Consider the following 23,648-nt stretch of genomic DNA (forward strand, 5'->3'; position numbering starts at 1 on the left):
ATTCAAAGCATAAAATCAATGCAAGAACATTTTCTTATGAAAATATTAACATCATTTTTTTTGATAATAATAATTTCTCAAAAATAAAGTAACAATTTTAATGTTGAAAATGTTCAAAAAACATCAATTTTCTATTGGACAGATCAACCCTCTACTGCCCAAATTTTTTTTTCGAATTTTTTTAGGTAATTTTGAGCTTTTTTTGTTCTACGAAAAACTTCACTTTTTAGTATTTTAATTTTCATTTATCTTGTTGAGTTTATGTTTGTTTTTGGTAGTATTTTTACTTAAATTATAGGAAATGTTAGTAAAAAACACAGCTAAAGTTGAACCCTAAAAAATGACATTTTTAAGAACATTGGCAAAGTCGCATAAAACAAGTCAAACTTCCAACCCTACAATTATCTAAAATTTTAAGAGTTCTTCTTTCCAATGCATTTTAAAGATCAAAAATTGGCTGAAAATGGATTTTTGGCGATTTTTCAGATCGAACCCCGTTTAAAGGCGGGGTTAGGTTGTAGAGGGTTAAGTAATCAGTTGAACTGTGCCTCATTCAAGTTTGTTATTTTTAGCTCGCTCTTTGTAGCTGAACTCTGGTTTTAAAGTCATTTAAAATTCCATTAAAATAACCAACTGCCCGCATATACAAGATCTTGTATGTTTACACTTTGTAAACCTTCCAACTTTAAACCACCCACCACGCTGCGTTTTCGGCAAATCTAAAAGCCAACAAACCACACACCATGGGATGTATTCCGTGTATGAACCGTGTTGTTTTTGAAACGTCGTAAATCAGACGAAAATCGATCTGCGAGACTTTCCCACAGCGCTGCTGTGATGGAAATATGAGAGCACTTTTCCACGGCGACCTTTTCCCAACGGCGTGGGGTTTGCTGCATCCGTTTCGGCTTATTTATAGCCCCCCTCTTAGGGTTCGGCACTTTCCAATTGCACTTTTTATTTGGGCGATTTGCCAAACAAATCACGATGTTACGAAACTGGTCTGAAATGGTTTCCCCGCTCTCACTTTCGTTCCAGCTGACGGATTGTCTGCGGTCCACGTTTGCCGAGGCCGAACTCGTCGAAGGGCAGCCACGGTTGGTGACCCGCCGGAACAATGACCTGCAGGAGAAGGTCCAGGAGCACCAGCGGACGGACATCAAAATTGGCGCCAAGATCTTCCTCAATCAGTACACCGAGGGTGGCCTGGCGGAGGCCGTCGAGAAGCTGTTTGACACGTTGAACGTGTCGTTTCTGGACAATCTGATCCTGGCCTATCACCCGAGGTCGGCGGCAACGGACAACGGAGTTGAGTCGAACGGCGAGGTCAAGGAGGGTGTAATTGAGTGGGCCGTCGGAACGGACAATGCGGTTAGCCAGCTGAAGAAGCTGTGGAGTACGTTGGAGCGATACGCCGCGGATGGGAAGATTGGCCAGCTGGGTATTGCCGATTTGGACGTGGAGTCGCTGCGGGATCTGTTTGAGGCGTCGAGCGTACATCCGACCATTGCGCAGATTAACCTGGCGGCGTGTTGTGTGGTGCCACCGCAGCTGCAGGAGTACTGCGGGCAGAACGATATTCAGCTGCTGACGCACAGTGATCCGCAAGGTAAGATGGAAAATCAATGGATCTGTAAATAAGCTCCAGAAACAAATCATTTGGTTGTAGAGTAAACCGTTTTAAACCTTTATTTTCATCAAGCATTTAGATGGGCTTCAATGAAATTCGGGTCGTCAAATAGGCTTGGGGTTTGATTTGTTTCGCGTAGCTTTGGGAATATGTTGATTTTTTTTTATTTTTTTGGGTCAATTTTGATCGTTTTTTTACAAACTCCACCTCCAAGGAGGTAGAAATAACATCAATACTTTTGACCAATACCACATTAATACCAATTGAGATGGTCGGATTATTTGATAAAATAACAAAGCTCAATAGCAAACTCAAAAAATCAAATTGTTCGCTCTGCAGCTTTACCTTGGCGTTCTCTATTGCGAGATTCCTACTCGAAACTAGGAGTCCGAAGGCTTGAAACGGTGAGGCCAAACCTCATTTTACACTTAAGCTCCCATTCACTCCGGGATTCGAACTGACGACCTTTGGATTGTGCGTCATAACATATTAAAATATTCAAAATCTAAAAAGAAAAACATACGTCAAGAGAAATTACCCTCTTTCCATGATAAATATAAAAAAAATATTGAAAAAATTGTCAGTTTATTTTAAAAATTGGATTTCTTTTTCTAAAGTCCACAGGCTATTATCAAGAAATCTGACTTGAACATTTTGATTGGTTTTCCCGACCTGTTTCAAGCAAACAATGCATAAGAAATCCAATGTTTTTAAACATCTTGCAGAAATTACTTTAAAAAAATCATAAATTTTACAGTTTATTCTGTTCAGCAGTTTTTTAAATCAATTAATTAATAAAAGCTGTTTTTCAGTTAATAAAACAATTTTCAAGTTTTTGCATTTATTGAAAAATAATTTGGTTTTACTTAATTCGATGCCTCTGTGCTCTCTTATGCTAGCTAGATAGGAAAGCAGCAAGCCTAGTACAAGAGAGCACAAAGCCATCGAGTTGTGATTATTTTCAGTATTTTTTTTTGTTTGAATTTAGGCTGATGCAAATATTTTTCAAAGTTTTTGGGGGGCAAAAAAATATAAATATTAAAATAGCAAGCCATAGTTTTAGGATTTGCATGGAAAAATATTTTAAAATGCCTTTTACACTAGTTCACTGCCCATGTTAGCATAAATGTCCCATATGCAAAAACAGCAAGCTGAGAAAAACGCATTTGAAGTTTGTCCCACACATAAGGCTACGTGTTAAGTTTTCGCGAAAAAACTGGATTTCCTCCTGATTTCTAGAACAAAGTACTGGATGTTATAGGCTCTTTTGAAAGAGCACACGATTTTGAACCAAACTGCATCAAAAACTCGAAATCGATGAAAATGCATATGGGACATTTATGCGATCAGGGGCAGTCAGTTGTTTTGCAATAATTAATTTTCAAAAAATGAAAGATTTGACAATAACACAAATTTTAAGCAAAAAAAACTTAAACATCGAAAATTTCAAGAGATTTTTAAATCAACTCAAACATACTAAAATTGATTCTTAACGCAAGGAAACGCATTCAAATTGATTTCAGCTTATTGTACTTAAATTTCCAATGAAATTCTGAAGTTTTTTGAACAAATATTAAAAATATATTTTTTTCAAGAAACGGGAGCGGCCTTGGCTGAGTGGTTACAATGTTCGCTTTGTAAGCGAATGGTTCTGGGTTCGATGCCCATCTGCTCCCAACGAGAAATTTTAGAACACAGAAATTAGAAATGATGAATATGAACGAAAATTCAAAGTCGCTCGAGGCGGGGTTCGATCCCCCGTCCTTTGGATTGGTAAGCAAAAATGCTAACCACTAGGCCATGACGACTTGGTGAGCGTGGACTGGAATTAGGAATACTGTTACAGAGAGCGAGTTGTGGCGCTATTACCACGGCAAATAGAGTCCAGGGCATTCGTGGAAATACAATGTCCCATCCCAGAGGGTCCCGGAGTACCAAACCTTCTTAGCATGGTGCTCCCAACGAATACAACCAAAATCTCGGAGCGTGTGTCCCCTCGCTTCTTCCTCCCCTATCGATTCAGAATTGTGTTGTTGTTCGAACACTCAGTGCTCAAACTCAACCCACTTCAAACGAATCATCTGTGCGATACGGCTTTACGCAGAAGGCCAATTATTTGATATACCCCCTAAGGGACTTTGTTTTAAATGGATAGAACTATGGGATAATTTTGACCAATTTCGTCAGGGTCATTATTTTGGCCATGAAATGGGGTCCTTAAGCTAAAATTATTCTAAAAAGTTTAAATTTTGAAAGTTGATTTTTTAACTATTTGATATACCCCCTAAGTGACTTTGCTAAAATTGGCAAGAACTATGGGATATTTTTGACCAATTTCATCGGGATCATTGTTTTGGCCATGAAATGGGGTCTTTAAGCTAAAATTACTCTGAAAAATTGAAATTTTGAAAGTTGATTTTTTTAATTATTCGATATATCCCACGGCGTGTTTTCTAGAACAAACTTTTCAGGAAAAAATAGTCATCGCAGCTTTCAAATGTGTCTTATAGGAAATTTTTTCAGCTTTCCAATGCTTCTAAGAGCGAAATGTTTCATCGGGAGATTTCTGAGATATCTCTATTTTAAGTTTTTTTGGTTTTAAATTCCTTTATTATTTATTGAAAATTGTATACTACCTGTTCAGAAAACTTATCAAATGATGTGTTTCATATGTCATTTACTCATCAAAATGTGCAAAATAAGACAAGAAACAACTTGGTAGAAGGTTGCAAACCGCTAAAAATTTTAAAAATTATTTTTTAACCGAATTTTTGAATATGTAGGATTTATTCAGAAATTAAAATCATAAAACAGTGTAAAAATGTATTTTTAACAAGAATTATTAGATTATTAGATATTTTTTGTGTACAAATATCACGTGTTTGCTCTGATTTAGCTTGTTCAACCGAAACTTTGGCAGGTTTGTGATTGTTAATGGTATTATTGAATTTTATTGAATAAATTTGATATTTTCTTAAGCAAACATTAACCAGGAACATAAATACAAATATGATTTAAAATCGAAAATGTACTACATATTACTGTTGCTAGCTTTAAAAGTCATATTTTCATGAGTACAAAATAAAGATAAAATTTTATTAAATTTTTTCTGTAGAAAATGCACTTCAAAGTAGCAATAAAACTTGAGTCTTCCAATTTAGAATGCTGAAAACACCGTCACAAACTTTTTTTTTAATTATTATTTTAACAAAAACAATCAAACAGAAACTTTCTTTCGAAACAATTTAAACAAAAATCAAGAAATTTTTTTAAAGATGAGATTGAAGATGAGAGTCTTATATACTTCTAAAATATTGGTAAATCCTTGATCATTTAATACAAGAAAACTAAAACAATCATTTCATACTAATGAAAAGTATTTCTCCTAAAGCTTGCAACGGTAGTTTGCAGTTTAATTTCAAGTATTAAACATGTTTTGTATCTGTGCAACTGGTTAATGTTTGATTAAGGAAATATGATGTTTATTCATAAAAATCTTGTAATATCCTATCAATTTCAAACCTGTAAAAAAATCGGTTGTAGCAGCTAATTCCAAGCTGTATCAGAGCAGACCGGTGTTATTTGTACATAACAATTATGTAATAATCTATTTGTTCTTGTGAAAATAATATTTTAATGCGGTTTTATGATTTTAATTAAAAAAAAAGAAGTTGTTTCTTGTCTTATATTGCACATTTTTATGAGTAAATGATATTCGGGTTGCACAGTTCAACGGAAACAAAACGTGAGAAATGAGTTTAATAAACGAATTTAGTGTATTTCGATTAAGCGCGAGGTTTACAGTTCGAGATCAGCTTTGAGAGTGAGAAACGGAAGTGGCAAAACGCAGAAGGCGTTGTTGCTCGCAAGCAAGAAAGGAAGCACAACTGTCAAAGTGTCGACAACGGTCGAGGGATAGGACAGTCGTTGGTTACACTCTAATACTCCTCCTCAACGACCACTGCCGGGCGCTGCAAGTCCAAGCAGCGAAGACAGCTTCCGGTGCTTCACGGCTCCTACGGGTTTGGTAAGCACGTCCGCAATCATGTCCTCGGTCGGACAGTACTCCAGCTGTAGCACCTTCCGTTCACAGAGTTCCTTCACGTAGCAGTGCTTGGTATCTACGTGCTTGGAACGCCGCGTTGTTCTTTCTGCTGCAACAAATTTGATGCAACTTTGGTTGTCCTCCTTGATGGTCAACGGTTTCTGCTCCGGTTCGCCGAAGTCTTCCATCAGGGTCAGCAGCCAGACTGCTTCTTGGGATGTGTCGCAAAGAGCGACGAACTCCGATTCCATGGACGACAGAGTCACGCACTGCTGGAGACGGCTCGCCCAGGAAACAGCTCCTCCGGAATAGAGGAAGACGGATCCGATCGTAGATTTTCTGGTTTTCAAATCGCCGGCCCAATCCGCGTCGGAGTAGCCGACCAATTCTCCGTCTGGATCGTCGTAGCGGAGCTGCCAGGATTTCGTGGCTTTGAGGTAGCGGACCACTCGCTTCGCCGCCGCCATGTCCGCCTGCGTGGGCGCCGTGACACTCCGTCCGAGTATCGAGGCACTGACTGCTATGTCCGGTCTGGCACAAACCGCCACATAGAGGAGCGCGCCGACGAGACTCCGATACTCCGTGCTGTTCTCAAGTGGACGACTTTCTTCTACGGTCTTGGTGAATCCTTCGTCCATTGGAGATTTGGCACTTTTGGCATCCGAGAGTCCAAAACGTTCAGCTATACGGTCGATATAGCCTTCGAGGGAAATGCCGTACTTCCCGTCGTTGCACTTGACCTCCAGCCCCAGGAAAAAGTTAGCTGGGCCAAGGTCAGTCATCTTGAACTCCTTCTTGAGCAACGAATAGATCTTCTCGATTTCGCCCCCAGACTTGCAGCCGACCAAGATGTCGTCAACGTAGACTAACAGGTAGATGCGCTTACCTTCGACGACCTTCACGTAGAGACAGGGATCTGCGGTGCTCTGCTCGAACTCCAGCTGCTCGAGGACCGTGTGCAGACGCTGGTTCCAGCAACGGGCCGACTGTTTAAGCCCGTAAATGCTCCTCCTCAAACGGCACACCAGGTCCTCCTTGCCTTGCTCTTCGAATCCGGCGGGCTGCCTCATGTAGAGTTCCTCTTGCAGCACTCCGTTCAAGTACGCCGTCTTGACGTCGAAGTGTCGCAGCTGCAAGTTGTGTTTGCTCGCGACGGCCAGTAGCATCCGCAGCGTTGTTTGCTTGATAACTGGCGCAAACACTTCATCGTAGTCCTGTCCGAACTTTTGGCAGTAGCCCTGGGCTACCAGACGAGCTTTGTACTTGATGGCCTCGCCCGCGGCGTTCCTCTTGACCTTGTACACCCAGCGACAGCCGACGGGTTTGCGGCCAGGCGGCAGCGGCACCAGCTCCCAGGTTCCGTTTTCAGCGTGTGACTGCAGCTCTTCTTCCATGGCACTTTTCCACTCAACACTTTGGTCACACCGCAACGCCTCCCGCACACTGGTTGGTTCCGCTTCGTCGTTCGTGGGAGCCGCAGCAACCACGAAAGCTTCGTCAAAACGGACTGGTGGCACACCCTTGGTTGATCGCAGCGAGCGCCGCGCAATCTCGTCGAGAGGAAACCCGTGGAAAGACAAATCTCCCTCCGACGCGTTTTCGTACACGGACGTCTCCAGTTCCGAACTTCCTGTTTCGTCGGTCGTGTCCTCGTCCAGCTCTATCTGCTCCACGTCTGGCTCTAGTTGCTCCACGTCGTCTTCGGTCGTTTCTGCACTCGGGCCAGCAACCGCGGGCTCGCGATCTCGCTGCTCTCCACCGCTGATCGGCACGTCAAACGTTTCCGGTTCCTTGGCCGCATCAGGCTCTGCATCGTCCGCGAACAGGTCGCCGCTGTCTTGTACTGCCTCCTCACCGGTGTTCTCCAGAAACTTGGCATCGCGGCTAATGACGATCCAGTCGGCATCCGGATGCAGGAAACGGTAGGCTTTGCGTCCCTCCGCGTAGCCGACGAAAGTCATCTTCACGGCCTTGGCGTCCAGTTTACGACGTTTCTCCTTGGGTACGTGGACGTAGGCTTCCGAACCGAACACACGCAGATGGGTGTAGGATGGCTTCTTTCCGTGCCACAGTTCGTAAGGTGTTCTTTCCACGGTCGAAGTAGGCAAGCGATTCTGCAGGTAGTTGGCAGTGCTGATCGCCTCGCCCCAGTACTTCTTCCCCAAGTTCGACTCCACCAGCAGACAGCGCGCCATCTCCACCACGTAACGGTTCTTTCGCTCGGCCTTGCCGTTCTGTTGCGGCGAATACGGCGCCGTCTGTTGCAGCACAACACCGTTCTCGGCCAGGTACTTCTTCAGCGTTCCACTTGAATATTCCCCTCCGCCGTCCGAACGGATCACTTTTGGGTAGTACCCGAACTGATTTTTCATCAGGCTGCAGTACTCCCGGATCTTCGCTTCCACTTCCGACTTCTTCTTCAACAGGCACAACACGGTGTAGCAGCTGTAGTCGTCCACAAAAATCACGTAGAACCTGTTGCCACTTGGCGTGGCCTCCTCCATGGGGCCACCCACATCGGTGTGAATCAGATCTCCCACGGCACTGGATTTGCTCTGCGACTGCTTCGGAAAACTGTCTCGGCTCATTTTCCCTTCAGGCACACTTCACAAACACACTTTACGGCGCACTTTTCCATCTTCAGGCCGAAGCCCAGATCTTCTCGCACAATCTTCGACACCGCATCGGGATCTCGGTGACCCAGGCGCCGATGCCACATGTGCTCACACAACGCTGGATGCTCCGCCTTCGAGACCAGGGCGCGCTCGGGGAATTCCTTCAGGCGGTACAAGCCGCCGCTTCTCTCCCCCACTAGCATAACTTCTTCGCCCCGCATCACTTTACAGCCAACTTTGTCGAAACACACGGCGTAGCCCAAATCACACATCCGGCTGACCGAGAGGAGATTCCCGGCGAGAGACGGCACGTGGTACACATCGGCCAGGGTGACCGACATCCGGATTCCATTGCCCGTCACGGAGATCAGCTTCCCAGTGCCCGCGCCGCTGGATTGTATCCTGGTTCCGTCCGCCAGACAAATGTCCGGCTGCTTCGAGGCGTCCACGTTGGTCAAGAGCGATGTGTTGGACGTCATGTGGGAGGTAGCACCGGAGTCCAAGTACCACCGGTTTGGGCTACACTCTCCACTTACGGCCAGACACATCTCCATCCCAGCTGGTCGCTCCACTGCCAGATTTGCCTTCGGCGAACCCGACGTTGCCTTGGACAGCTTCGGGCAATCGCGTTTCCAGTGGCCGACAGCCCCACAGTTGTGGCACGCACCGGCCTTCTTCGTTTTCTTCTTGTCGGTCGCCTTGGAACTGCCACCAACTGAGCTCTTGAGCGCCTTCTCGTGCAGCTGCTCGTCTTCCGAGCAATCCCGACGGCGTCGCCATTCATCCCGGAGCTTGCCTTTGATGTTGTCCAACTTGATCTCCGCCTTCGGGAGATTTTCGATCACGTTGATCAGGCTCCCGTACGACGGCGGCAGGCTCGAAATGATGAGCCCCACGAACGTCGTCTCCTTCAAGCCTTCACCGTTCATCTCCAGATGGTTTGCCATCGCCGTCATCTCCTTGAGGTGCTCCGGGAGGTTGCCACCTTCTCTGAGCCGCAACGAACACAACTTCCGCAAAACGTGCAGTGTGTTGCTGTAGTTCGACTCTCCGTGGATTTCCTGCAACGCGTCCCACATCTCCTTCGACGTCGTCTTCCGATAAATGTGGACGAGTTGATCGTTCTCCACGGCCAGCCCGATCGCCACCTTGGCATCTCCGTCCTTTTTGAGCCAGGCTGCATCCGGATTTGCCGGTTTGTCCTGCGTCACCGTTGAGGTCAGGCCTTCCTTGAAGAGCAGAAGTTCCATCTTGAACTTCCACATCACGTAGTTCTCGTCGTTCAGCTTTTCCACCTGCACCTTTGCGTCCGCCATCTTGTTTTTCACTGAGGCACGCGACGCACAAAGTCCGATCAGAAAAAACGACTTTTCCCGACTTTCACTCGCGGAAAACTCAAATCTTCACCACTGTGGGCCCACAACCTATTCGGGTTGCACAGTTCAACGGAAACAAAACGTGAGAAATGAGTTTAATAAACGAATTTAGTGTATTTCGATTAAGCGCGAGGTTTACAGTTCGAGATCAGCTTTGAGAGTGAGAAACGGAAGTGGCAAAACGCAGAAGGCGTTGTTGCTCGCAAGCAAGAAAGGAAGCACAACTGTCAAAGTGTCGACAACGGTCGAGGGATAGGACAGTCGTTGTTTACACTCTAATAAATGACACATGAAACACATCATTCGACAAGTTTCCTGGACTGATATTAAAAAGTTTCCAATAAATGATTAAGGATTTTAAAACAAATCACTCAAAATAGAGATATCTCAGAAATTTCCCGATGAAACATTTTGCTCTTAGAAGCATTGGAAAGCTGAGAAAATTTCCTATAAGACACATTTGAAAATAGCGATGACTATTTTTCTCCTTAAGGTTACCCAGAAAACACGCCGTGACCCCCTTAGGGATTTTACTAAAATTGGCTAGAACTATGAAATAATTTTGACCAATTTCATCGGGGTCATTTATTTCATGGGGGTTTGTTATTCCTTCATGATTCCTTCTGTGTTATTGGTTTGTTATTGCAATAACAACATAATAACAGTTTAAGTTATTCTTGGAACAAATCTTTGTTATTGATTTTTGTTATTTTAACAACTAATCCGATCATCCCAATAACATATTTTGATCTTCTCACAATATCAAAAACTGACCTTCCCAAGTTTTTTCCGTCTGCTCGGGTAGATTAGATTAGAAAAAATATTTTTTTCAAGAAACTTCAAAATTTCAATGAAAATTGATCTGCAATCAGCTGAAATCATTTTTAAATACATTCTCCTGCGTTTAGAATCATTTTAAGCATGTTTGGATTGATTTAGAAATCTTTTGAATTTTTGAAAATTTTCGATGTTTATTATCGCAAAAGTTTTATTTTGCTAAAATTTTTGTTTTCGTCAAATCAAACATTTTATGAAAACTAATGATTGAAAAACATCCGGACTAGTGTAAAATGCATTTAAAACACCTTTTCCATGCAAATGTTGAAAATATGGCTTGTTATTTCAATTTTATTTGCCCCTAACGTGCAAAAGAACATATGTTGCCGGTAGTAAGAAGCAATTTCATGCGCTTTGAAAACGTTAGCGCAAGTAAAAGATATTGATGGAAACCTTAACTTTTTTTAAATACTGGTTTTGGGGCATTAAAATAAACATTTTCACCTACTATCAAAATAAATTTGAAGATATTTGGTTGCATTATTGCCGAGATATAGCAATTTCAAAAGTTAGCAGTTTCAAAAAACGGTTGCCACGATATCTCAACACTTTCTTGACCAAATCGGCTGAAAATTTTGGTGAAGACTCGTTAAACCGATTCCGTGTGCATGACGAAGCCCGATTTTCAAAAACTTTATTTTACAAAAAGATAAAAATATTTTTTTTATTTTTCATATAAAAAAACCGTTAGTTTGAAACTTTTGAATTTTTTTGAAAAAGCAAATTTTTGAAATTGGGCTTCGCATGCATGCATGACACGGGATACATCTTGAGAGTCTTCACCCCAAATTTGCTGAAAAATTACGTAACGCAAAATTTTCATATAAGGCTGTTACAAATATTTTTAAAAGTTTTTGTCACCCCCCCCTTCAAAATTGGCCCGAAAAATCAGGGGGCAAAAAAAATATTTTTACAATAAACTTCAAAATTTCAATGAAAATTCAAGTGCAACCAACTGAAATCAAATTAAAATACATTCTCCTGCGTTTAAAATCATTTTTAGCATGTTTGGGTTTCTTAAAAAATCTTAAGATTTTTTGAAAATTTTCGATGCAAAATCTTTTTTTTCGATACAATTTTTGTTTTTGTCAAATCATAGATTTTTTGAAAACTAATGATTGCAAAACAACTGAACTAGTGTAAAATGCATTTTAAAACACGTTTTTCATTTAAATGTGAAGACTATGGCTTGTTATTTAAATTATTATATTTTTTTATTTTTTTGCCCCCCCCTTGACCTCGGCCAGGGCCGAGGGACAAAAACTTTTTTAAATATTTGCATCGGCCTAAGCACTCATAAAAATTTGCAAAAAGACCTTGTTACAGGGGGTAGGGGATCGCTCATCTGTTAGGTTTTGTTACGGAGGGGGAGGGGGGGGGGAGAGGGGGTCAAAAATCACAAATTTTGCGTTACGTAATAAAAGAACGCTCCCAAACAAATCAGTGTCTTAGATAGTTTTTTTTCTGCTGTAGCCGTTCTGAAACAGAATTCAATTCGAATCGTTTGCGTATTCTGTTTCAAACGCAACAACCAATTCCGTGTACGTACCGGTTGTTGCGTTTGAAACGGAATACGTAAAAGATTTGAATTGAATTCTGATTCAGAATTCCGATGGAGTGTACTGGGAGTTTGAGGTGTGCACTTTGTTGGAGAGCTTTTTACAACTTTCATGATTGTGGCAAAATCTTTGAATTAAGCAATTTATAATTTGGCAATCCTCCTGACAAAATGTAAACATCAAAAAGCAAAGAAAAGAACAACAATTAAGTTATTGGAAAATTATGGGTTTGATATTTAATATAACTTGCTTTATGTAACTTTGTCAACTATTTGATAAAGTTCGACTTTGGCCTGGTTCAACTTTGGAAAAGGGTGTCCAGTGAACGTGCATTCCTAAGATTCATTGTATTTTATTTTGATAAAATCCAAATAAAATTTTCAACAGCGATCAAAACAGGTTTAATTTGTTAATATTAAAATTAACATTTATTTTCATTTTTTCTTATTCCAGAACTGCTGCCCCGCCAGGTGTTGACCGATCTGGATCTGGCCGCGTACCACGCCACCTGGACCACCCGCTACCAGGTGCACATCAAGTGCCGCGGTGTCCTCGCGGCGAAGGGCTTCATCGTCAGCTTGGCGAACCACAAGTGAATCCTGCGTGCCGCATTAAACACTTAACTGCTGTGTCTAAGCTTTTAATATGGTCGAATGTTAGCATGTTTAGAATATAGGAGACAATATACACGTACGAGATGCTTGGTTTAAAGTGACACACACACACCTACAACAAACACACAATCATCAGTCCAACGAAGAATTATAAAACTACAAACTTACACTAACTCACACCAAACACACACACACACACACACACACACACACACACACAAGTTGTTGTTAAAACAGAAAATTAGGGAAGTCACAAGTCGATGTTGTTGTTCTAGACTACCGCACTCACATCGTTGTTAGGCACTGTGCGTGTGTGGTGAGTTCGCTCTAGTACGGGTTTGCGGTTCGTGTCCGTGCTAAGGGTGAGCCATGGCTTAATCACTCCTGATGCTTAACCACTCTGTATTTTTCTGTAGTACAAGCGCAAGCACAACTGTGTGTGGTGAAAATAATTATTATGAGCAAAATACCTCTACAAGAAGTATCAATGTTAACGAACACTAGATGGCAGTACTGTGTATTTAATACAAACAGAAGAAGTAGAAACTATGTGATGTAGCCGTTATATACAAATATAAAAAACATTTCAAGTGAAGCACGTGGACTGTGTGTAGTGAGGATGGAATAACACTTTTTACGTTTAGATGTTATATTAAAAAAATGGTGAGAAAAGGGTTTCGCGAAAGTACGGTGAGGTTAGAATCGAGCGAGCAGTTTTCGTTAAGTTTTATTTTTTACTAGTTTTAGCAGCATTAGCTAGGGAACTGTATTCTCGATAAGTCGTAAGCATTTCTGTCTTTTAATTTGACCTCTACAATTACTACGAACACAATCTGCCTAGTTAGTTGAGGATTTTTCTATACATTCTTAAAGACTATATATTTTAGAATCGACTTTGGGATGATTTTGGGAAGACACGAACAAAAAAAAAAAAATAAAGCAAGCCGCAAACTATTGATGTGGCAACGAAATCGAAAGGAGCACGAGAAATAAAAGGGGTTTCACCGAAACCGAAAACGCAAATTCGCCCAAAATACCATAAATATCACATGCCGAAGCCCGTGTCCCGTTAAGCGAAGCAGACGACTTTTGACCGCGCAGCGGAGGCGCGATAGCAAACTGCCGAAATAATTCCGCGAAATTTGGGCGGATCGAGCGCGCAAAGGACTCGACCGAGGATGCCTGCCTACGGGTGCATAATTTATTGGATTGCAGCGCAAGTCACAACAACGGTGCCGCAACTGGGGAGCGCGCAGCAGCCGACCAGGGCGCAATCGAGACAAGATTAAGCAAATTCCGTGTGTCGCTGGTTGCTGGGTTGTCCTTTTGGGTTGCCTTTGAAGGGTCTCGCGATGCGATGCACGGTGAAAAATAATGATTGATTTAGCAAAAAAGTGTCTTTTTTTAGGGAATTTTAAGAATTGTGTTGAAATAAACCTAAATTTTAATGCATGTACATATATTCTTGTTCAGTATATCGACACAATATATCCAGCCCTAAATCATTGGAAAGTAAAGGGCATTTGGGCAGGTTGTTTTCATGAATCTATTGACATTTTTTGAAATTAAAATTATCAGTAAAAACACCAAATCGCCTATAAATTATATATTTTTTTTCACATAAGTTTCTATTTAACATTGAACCAATAGTTTCCAAGATATCACAAGTTTCAAATCTAAGACTGAGAAAAACTGTTTTTAAACTAAATTTAAGTTTTATGAGGCTGCATCTCAGCAACCGGCAGTCCGATACACAAAGTTAAATTTAGACATTTTTCTCAGTTTTTCCAAAATATTTTTTGCTGGCGTACTCTCGCTTAATGAAGTTTTATAAAATTGCAAATTGCAATTCTAGATTTTTTCAACAAATCGTAAAGTTACTCAAAAGATCAATAACATTTTCGTTTTAAAAAAGGAATTTCTTGCGCTTAGAGGGTGACGATTCTCGAGATTTTGAATTTCCCGGGAATCGAGAGTTGAATTTGGCCATTTCCCGGGGACCCGGGAGTTTTTTTAACTATGCCAATAGTGCCAATAATTTAAAAAGGAAAAGTCATAAATTTATGTCTTTTCAATGAATTCAATTACAATTAATTCATACTTATTAAAAGAAACGTTAATTTAAGTAGCCTGATTACTTCAAGGAACTATTTCAGCCATTAGATTTTTTTTCTTAATCTGCAAATACAAGATCGTTTTTTGAGCTTTTGGGACACAAAATTGTAGTTTAAAAAGTTTACGAGTCTTAATTCGCACACAGTGATGTTGTTGCATGCACTTGTTATTAGATTTTTGTGAAGTAAAAAATAGCAAATATATAATTTTCCAGTATCGCAATGTGATACATAACAGTTCAAAACAATTTTATGATTCATTTCTTGTTTAAGATCAACTGAAAATATTCATTGATAAAATATTTACAATTATGAGGATAACCCGAATGTTCGGACCTTAACAAAGATTGAGGCAATCTTTACAATTTGCCAGAGTTTTTTCTTCCAAAATATATTCTAATATTGAGGATAATGTGAATCACAAAATGACTTATTGACATCAACAATAAAATAGCTATAAAGAGGATATGAAAATTGAAAATTTTGAAAAGGGTTTTCTCTATATCAATTAATAATACAATTCAATTCAATGTATTTTATTAGTAAATAATCAATTAACAATTCCGTATTTCTTATAACCTAATAGAGTTTTTGAGTTCCTTTCAACTATGATTTGAACTATAATTCATTTTGATGTAATTTGATATTCTAACAGTGAATTTGGCAAGAGAAGGAAAAATTAATTAATTATACAAAAATAAAAAAAAAACCTTTATATTTCATTTCTGGGATGTAACTGCTAAGTATGCTTTAAGGTAAATTTGGGATCCACATTTTTTGGGCTTCTCTCAATTATAATTATTGGAACGTACGACAAGTGAACAGCCTATGTTCTAAACCATTTTGAATTATTCAAATGTTTTTCTGATTAATTTATAACATTTTGCTTCGATTTTTATAAGCATAAAATTTCCCGGGACTCTCGCCCGAATTTCCCGGGAATCGAGAGGTCCAAAAATGGTCGATTTCCCGGGATTTTTTTCCCGGGAATTCCCGCTCGTCACTAGAGAGCCTGGAGCTTATTAGAGAACGGACATCTCAAACCAAAAGTACCAATCGAAGCACGAGAACTGTCAAACGGAGGTACCAATCGAGCAAAATCCTTTGTCTTATGCTCGATTGGTACCTCCGTTTGACAGTTGTCGTGTTTCGATTGGTACTTTTGGTTTGAGATGTCCGTTCTCTAATAAGCTCCAGGCTCTCTACTCGTCACCCTCTACTTGCGCTAGAGAGTGATGGTGCAAAACCGAGTAAGAAAAAAAAAGATTATTTCTAGGATTTTTAATAGGTCCTATAAACATATGAAAGACAATAGCTTATAGGACCTTTTTTGAACAAATCTAATATTGAGCGTACATATTCATGGTCATAAGCATTTTATCATTTTTAAATGCAAAAGCAAATTTGCAATCGAAAATAATTTTGCAATTTTTCAAGCTAAACATATTTTAGATACATGTGCTTGTTTTTATTGCAATCTAAAAATATTGTTTAAAGGAAAAGCCCCTCCAGTGTGTGAGAGTGTTCTCCAATATCAATTTTTAGGCAACCTGTCCTTGAAAATCATCCCATCCAGGGTTCGAATAATCACAAAAATCATTTTCGCTTGCGACCTTTCTTTACACGCGAAAAAGAGAGGAGGCAAATCACGCAAAAGAAAATCGCTCCCGAACTTCTCCAAAAAATTAATCTGTTGATGATTTTTTGTGAGTTTCCTTGTTAGTACCACTCAAAATTATTTATTTCGCTTTGTTTACTCACATTGCTCATCTACAAAAAGTTACAGATCATTTTTTCGAATTGTGACGTTACACTTGCAAGTGTAGTAGGGAAAAAGATGTTCCGTAAACTGGGGTCAATCGGGACACAAGGGGCGAATTGGGACAGCAGTTTTAACCATGTTGGAGCACAATATTTTGATTTTTCTGGTTGGTTTCGCTTAGAACAGACTCAGACCAATAAAATGTGTACATCCATTTCCAAATTTAAAACCTTTAAGTGCTCTAAAAACTGCTGTCCCTATTCAGACTAAAGTCTCGATTCGCCCCAGATAACGGTTCCGCCGAATAATTAAGATGATGATTTTTTTAGATTCCTTTTACCGATCTTTCGTGCGCGAGAAAGGAGAGCCATGCTCCCTTCGGATTTTTTCTCTTGATGAAAGAGCATCAAACTGTACTTTTTCAACGGCTGGAAAAACAAATTTGCAGATAGTTGATCGTATCATTTCTTAACACTGGAACGCCCAACGCATGTCCAACTTACACGAACGCCCAAGCCTCTCAAAAAAGGTGGAACGGTAACTTCAACTCGCTGGTTCTCGGGCATTACTCAACCAATCGGGACGATTCTTGTTTCCAGTGATTTGTAAGAATGTCTAGATGATCCTAAAAAAATTCAGAACTTGATTTGATTAAAACTGTAATTTCTGCGACCAAAAACATCGTTCCACCTTTTTTTAAAACGACTGCCTCCGCGGAATTTCTGGCGATTTTTTTTACACGCGAAAAAAAAAGTTTGAGTTGAAGTTACCGTTCCAACTTTTTTGGAGCCTTGGGCGTTGGAATGTTAGATATAGATCTACCAATTTAGATGAAATTTCTGGGGAAGGCCACGGGGTTGGGCACATGGTTGATCCGTAGGGAATACGGAGCGACTACCGTAAATATTGGTAAATACGTATTTACGGCATGCACGAGAATTTGAACGAAATTTTGATCAGTGTGGAATGTGACGTTTCTACACATCAGCAGCAAATGTCACAACCAAAACAGAAACAACGTGAGTCGGTTAAGGCTGTAACGTACGGATTGGAGGAGGACGCGACTACGCTGGCCGAAACAATCTCCGCAGGTTCAAGTGGATGCCAAATTCCTCCACCCACCGGTTTCGATCTAGCAGTCCGAAAGCAACTGACCGCTGTTGACGGATTTGAAGGGATTCTTCAAGGGAACCATGATTCCGCGCGGAGCTGCTACCGTTCACAAGGCGCTGGCCGCAACGGATACCATCGTCGAAGCTGCCGACGAAGGCGGTTGGGATGCGTGTCGACGAATTGTTCGAGAACGCCTAGGACGATGACGATCCGTAGGCTGTGGAGTCGCCGGATGGGATGTTGGAGACGAAGACCTGGAACTGCCCGAGGAATTGGTGGCAAAGATTTCCACCAGCACCGCCGGTGACAAAGGCTTCTACGCCGTACCTCCGAGAGGACTTCCACCGCCCCACATGTGATCGATCAACTCCCAACTCGCCGGACATGATGTCCGTTCAGGATCGTTCCTCTTACAGCCCATCCCCATCGAAACTGGAAGGAACTAAATGTCCAACAAACGAAAATCACCAGTACATACTTCTCTGCACGCCCTGCTCGTTGTCGAATCCCGCCAAAAAATTGCCGAAGCCCAACAACTCCTAACCATTTGTCGCGAATACGTCGTCAGTCTACACACCCTCGGCGAACAGAAGCGATTCTGCGAGCTGGCCGCCTATTTCACCCAGGTCAACCTCCAACCTCTTTTCAAGTTTAAAAACTACAAAACCTCAGACTTTTTCGCACGACGCCTCCTCGAACTAAGACCCCGTCTCGAAGTGGTCCGCAATATCCTCCAAGCGTGCGAGATGAACGAGTCCGACGAACACACGCTCTGTGCCGTCCCGTACCGCGACATACCCAAAAAAAAGTTCTCGCTTCGTTTCGCGTCCTACCTGCCACCGTACTAGGGCGTCACCTGTGCCGTTTGAAGTCGGTATTGAAGGCCCAGTTTTGCAGCGCTCTTGGGGAAGCCCTATCAAATTTGTTCAAGAAGCGGAAAAGAGACTAGCCGCACGCCTAGAAAGATCGGATGCAAACCAATGCGCAAACCGTTCCCAATCAGTAGTCATCCTGGACCAATCACCGTTCCGGGCCATAACCCATTTCCTCAAGAGTTCTTCGTGCTCAGCGCCAACCAAAATAGCCAACCGCCACCAATTTTTTTTTATTATTTTGAAAAATTATAAGAAATGATTCATTTTTTTCTACAAAATTATCACAATCATTAATTCCTTCTCCGCAGCTCGCAAAAGAGCAAATATGCTGTGGTAATCGTTGAAGCGGTAGACCTGAAAGTCCACCTCCACCTGTTACAGGTAGCCGTACACGATCTCATTGCACATGCTGCACCGGAAACATTCCGAATGGTACGACTTGCCCTCAAGTTTGCCCTTTGCCTGCAGGATCATTTTCATGATGAGGTGGCCACAGATTGCATACTTTTCCTCAGGCTGCTAGAATCTCGAGTATAAAACAGTCCTGTAGAAGGCCTTTCCACGAAGCACTCGCCCGGAGGAGCAGTTAGTCTTCATGGCAGGCCGCTCCAGCACCGCTGGCGACTCATCTCCTCGATCTTCACGGCCTCCTTCGATCCGGTTGGGCCAAGGGTTGGGCGTGGTGTTGGCACATTGCATGGCGGCAAGTTCTTGGTTGAACGCTTGCCGGAAGCGCAACTGCGACAGCGTTGATGTAACGGCAGACGGGAAGTTTCCATCACCATCCCGGAAAGTGAGTGGCGGGGTGGCATTTGCGTCGGTGGGAGTCGTATCCAAAGTGGCCATCGAATTGGCAGAACTGCTGCTGCTGTGAAAAAGTTGGAGTTTGGCGTGGTGGCAGTACGAACACTCAGGATTCTTGCTGGTACTGCAGGTGCTCCGACGGTCAGCACACGTAATTGGATTTGTTGATGCCCTCGCCGGAGGTTTGATTAAGCGAGCTGGACCTGGAGATTGAGCTTTTGCGTGACGGCGAATTGGTTGATGTTGTTTGCTCGAGCTAGTTGGCGGTTTTCGGAAGACGCGAGTGTGATGGTAATGATCCGTAGGGCAACCGAGGCTTGGTCTACCGTGGCGCTTGTTCGCTTGTCGTTTTTTTTTGTCCGCTTGTCGTTACGCAGTAAAAGGATTGCAAGGGAACCGGCGGAGTACCTCGATGAAAAATTATTTCCAATAAATTTCATATTTGTAAACACTACGCGCCATGTCAATGACAGCTGAGAGAACCACACTGAAAAAAATCGCATGTAGGAATCACGCATGACCGTAAATATGGATGCACTACGGATCAACATATGCCATATAGGAAATATATGTAGAGTGACCACCTCGTGTGAGAAGTGGTCTCGCAAAATACAAATTATGATCAAAAGTGCATTAAATGTGATCTTTTTGGCCAGTAAGTGGCATACATTTGCGTGCTTACTCGAGGCGGTGCTGTTGCTGGTAAGTTTATAGCCCAAATAGTATTTTTGGAGCTTTAATCGAGCATCAAACTCTCCATATGACGAAGATAGGTTTTTGATTGGAAAGGGTAGATTTCCCCTGCATGATGATGCCAAATTTTGATTTGACAGATTTCAAATACAGAAGATTTTCGATTCTGTAAATGAAAAAAACATTAAAAATATTTTTAACATTAAAAAAAAAATTAAAATGCATTTGGAAAATCGGCCTTCGCCATGTAGGGGAAATTCTCGTATCTTTGGCAGGTTAAGCACTCGCTCCTAACTCCATCCAATTTGCTGATTTTCACTATTTAAACAACTAATTTTGCAAAACTTTGCCGGGACCGTGGTGTAGGGGTAAGCGTGGTTGCCTTTCACCCAGTCGTCCTGGGTTTGATCCCAGAAGGTCCCGGTGGCAAATTTTGAGACGAGATTTGTCTGATCACGCCTTCCGTCGGACAGGGAAGTAAATGTTGGTCCCGGTCTAACCTAGTGGTTAGGTCGTTAGCTCAGTCCAGGTGCAGGAGTCGTCTCCCTGGATCCTGCCTCGGTGGAGTCGCTTGTAGGCAGTTGGACTAACAATCCAAAGGTCGTCAGTTCGAATCCCGGGGTGGATGGAAGCATAGGTGTCAAAAGAGGTTTGCAATTGCCTCAACAATCAAGCCTTCGGACACCTAGTTTCGAGTAGGAATCTCGCAATCGAGAACGCCAAGGCAATGCTGTAGAGCGAATAATTTGACTTTTTTGCAAAACTTTTGATAGAAACTTGCTTGCTCACTTCTTATTGAGCTATTTATCACTCGATTTCTGTTGAAATCGCTTTTAATGAGCTTTAATTGAATGTCAAAGTTCTGACCTGCCAACATTAGAGGCACGCTGGAATTAGATGCTGTTCCCCTACATGGGATCTGTTTCACAAGTCTTTACCCAAAATCTGAGCCGAATTGTCCTTAATAATAGTTTACAAAAGGTCATGTTTTGGATTAATTATTGTTTACTTATATTAACAAAAAGATTTTTTTCTGTGTGCGAAACCCCAGTAAGCGAAGAAGGGCGGAAAGTGGGCCCAAATGTAAGGACCCGAAGCAAATCGGAGGCCCCGAAAAGGTAGCCTAACGATGAAATATGTTTCATTCATCTGTAGCATTCATTCATCAAATGTTGTCACCCTTTTGCACTGGCACTGGACACTGGCCCAATCGACAATCGCGGATAAGGCGGCCCCCTTCGAATCCCTCCCCTCGATTTTGTCCGCCCAGCATCAGCCGGCCGTGTAATTTAATTCCAATGCGTCAAGAGGATTTTATTTGAGCGAAATTTCATTCACGATCCCGCGCGGCTGTCGTTCGGCTGTTTTAGTTATGTTTTATTGGTGCACAAGGAAATTCGGGCGATTTTGCCTGCATGATTTATGGAGTTCTGGATCGGGGAATGGCCTGAAGGTAGGACACGGAGGAGCGAGCTGATTGATTTCTGCTGGTGGGATATTTCAACTATTTGCATTGACATGTGAGTTGTCTTTTTGTTGTTTTGTGAGAGTATCGTAAAGAAATCATTTCAACAATTTCCTAAAACCTAAACCTAGCACTTACCTCCACTTTGGAAGAAATTACAGCTTGGTAAATTTGGTTCATCGTGCGTATTTGTCGTCAAAAGGTAAAATCACTAAGTTTAAAATTAAAATTCAATTAACATAAAAAAATACAGAAAGTGAGTCAAATATTGCTTAGGACATAACACAAACTTTGCGGTAAGTTAATAAAACAATTGATGCAATGTGATCCACAAATTCTATTGTTTCTTACGTTTTGTTTACAATATCAGGGGAGGCATGGTTGCCGATTTAAAAAAGATAGATTTGTTATCCCTTGAATGTCTTCCGGATTTCTGAGTGTGTGTTTTTAATACTATTTCTTTTTTTCGCTATTTCATATTTTTCTCATTCACTTCAAATTGTTAGATAAATAAATATATGTTGCTATTTATATAATTTGCCACCAGAAAAAAAAAATCAAACTGAATAAGAAATAAAACAGCACAACATAATGAAAAATTTATAATGAAAATTAAGGTGATACGGGAATTTGCCGGATCCGGTGGTTTAGTGCAGGCCTGTCCAACCTTTTCGGCTCAATTTTCACATTTTTGATCGTCAAAATCACAATTGTTAATTTTTTCATGGTTTCTTTGATGGAATCGGTTCTCGGATGACCAGTGAACATAACTTTTTCAAAAGCTTGAAAAAATATTTATACAAGTCGTTTTTATCTATATTTTACGTCAAAAATCAATCCGGCCCGCGGGCCGGACCAATTTTTCACTCCAAACTTACATAAAAAAACGTTACTTAATCCACACTTAGGTGTTTGGCGCCTTCCTCACATTTAAAGGGTGCTATCCAAAATGCAAAAAGTGCGTAAATAACACTTTAGTGCTTATAACTTTTGATAGGGTTGTCAGATCTTCAATGTTTTGGACGCGTTGGAAAGGTCTTTTGAATACCTATCCATCGATAGTTCGCATGAGAGATCCGAACAACGTTTTCATCAACATATCTGAGATCCGGCCTCCAAAAAGCGTATAAATAACACTTAAGTGCTTATAACTTTTGATAGATTTGTCAGATCTTCGATGTTTTGGACGCGTTGGAAAGGTCTTTTAAATACCTTTCTGAAAATGTATAGCATGACGAGTTTTCTTACAAAAACCACCCTTGTTACAATCTTTCGGACTTTTGTTAAAATCGTTTTTTAAGCATAACTTTTGAAGTACTCTACTAAACTGCATAATTTTTGATAGCGACTTATGGGACCCCAAGACGGATCGAATGGCGCCAAAACGGACAAAATCGGTTCAGCCAATGTCGAGATAATCGAGTGACAATTTTTTGATCAACATCCCACCACACACACAGACATTTGCTCAGAATTTGATTCTGAGTCGATATGTATACATGAAGGTGGGTCTAGGAGGTCTAATTGAGAAGTTCATTTTTCGTGATTTTATAGCCTTTCCTCAGTAACGTGAGGCGTCTCGTGGCGCAGGGGTAGCGGCTTCGGCTGCCGATCCCGATGATGCTATGAGACGCGGGTTCGATTCCCGCCTTATCCACTGAGCTTCTATCGGATGGTGAAGTAAAACGTCGGTCCCGGTTTCTCCTGTCTCGTCAGAGGCGCTGGAGCAGAAATCCCACGTAAGAGGAAGGCCATGCCCCGGGGGGCGTAGTGCCAATAGTTTCGTTTTTTTTTTCAGTAACGTGAGGAAGGCAAAAACGACCCGCAAAAATATTTTTTTCAAAATTTTATCAAAGTTATGTTCACTGGTCATCTGAGAACCGATTTCATCAAAGAAACCATGAAAAAGTTAACAATTGTAATTTTGACGATCAAAAATGTGAAAGTTGAGCCGAAAAGGTTGGGCACACTCAAAAAAATGAGTTCGCGTAAACGTGAACAGCATTCATGCAAACGGGAACCAGGAAGAAAACTGTTCACTTTCATGGTGCAATGCACTATACAACTTGAACAGTTTTCTTCCTGGTTCCCGGTGGCATGCACGCTGTTCACGTTAACGCGAACTCATTTTTTTGAGTGCAGGCCT

At 41.5% G+C, this 23,648-nt stretch overlaps 2 protein-coding genes across 2 annotated transcripts in view; one reads left to right on the forward strand and one right to left on the reverse strand.

Annotated features, from left to right (window-relative positions):
- LOC6045065 (glutamate--cysteine ligase regulatory subunit) overlaps positions 1-13,699 on the forward strand; it is a 41,336-nt gene extending 27,637 nt beyond the window's left edge. The window contains exons 2-3 of the mRNA XM_038252328.1: positions 1,039-1,609; positions 12,516-13,699. Coding sequence (XP_038108256.1) covers positions 1,039-1,609; positions 12,516-12,658 — 714 coding nt within the window. The 3' untranslated portion in view covers positions 12,659-13,699. The remainder of the gene's footprint in view (positions 1-1,038; positions 1,610-12,515) is intronic.
- LOC6045066 overlaps positions 1-21,730 on the reverse strand; it is a 68,638-nt gene extending 46,908 nt beyond the window's left edge. The window contains exon 1 of the mRNA XM_038252327.1: positions 21,641-21,730. Within this exon, the coding sequence (XP_038108255.1) occupies positions 21,641-21,682 (42 nt within the window). The 5' untranslated portion in view covers positions 21,683-21,730. The remainder of the gene's footprint in view (positions 1-21,640) is intronic.
- Positions 21,731-23,648: the final 1,918 nt, after the last annotated feature.

The sequence above is a fragment of the Culex quinquefasciatus genome, chromosome 2 (assembly GCF_015732765.1).
Source record: "Culex quinquefasciatus strain JHB chromosome 2, VPISU_Cqui_1.0_pri_paternal, whole genome shotgun sequence".
NCBI lineage: Eukaryota > Metazoa > Arthropoda > Insecta > Diptera > Culicidae > Culex > Culex quinquefasciatus.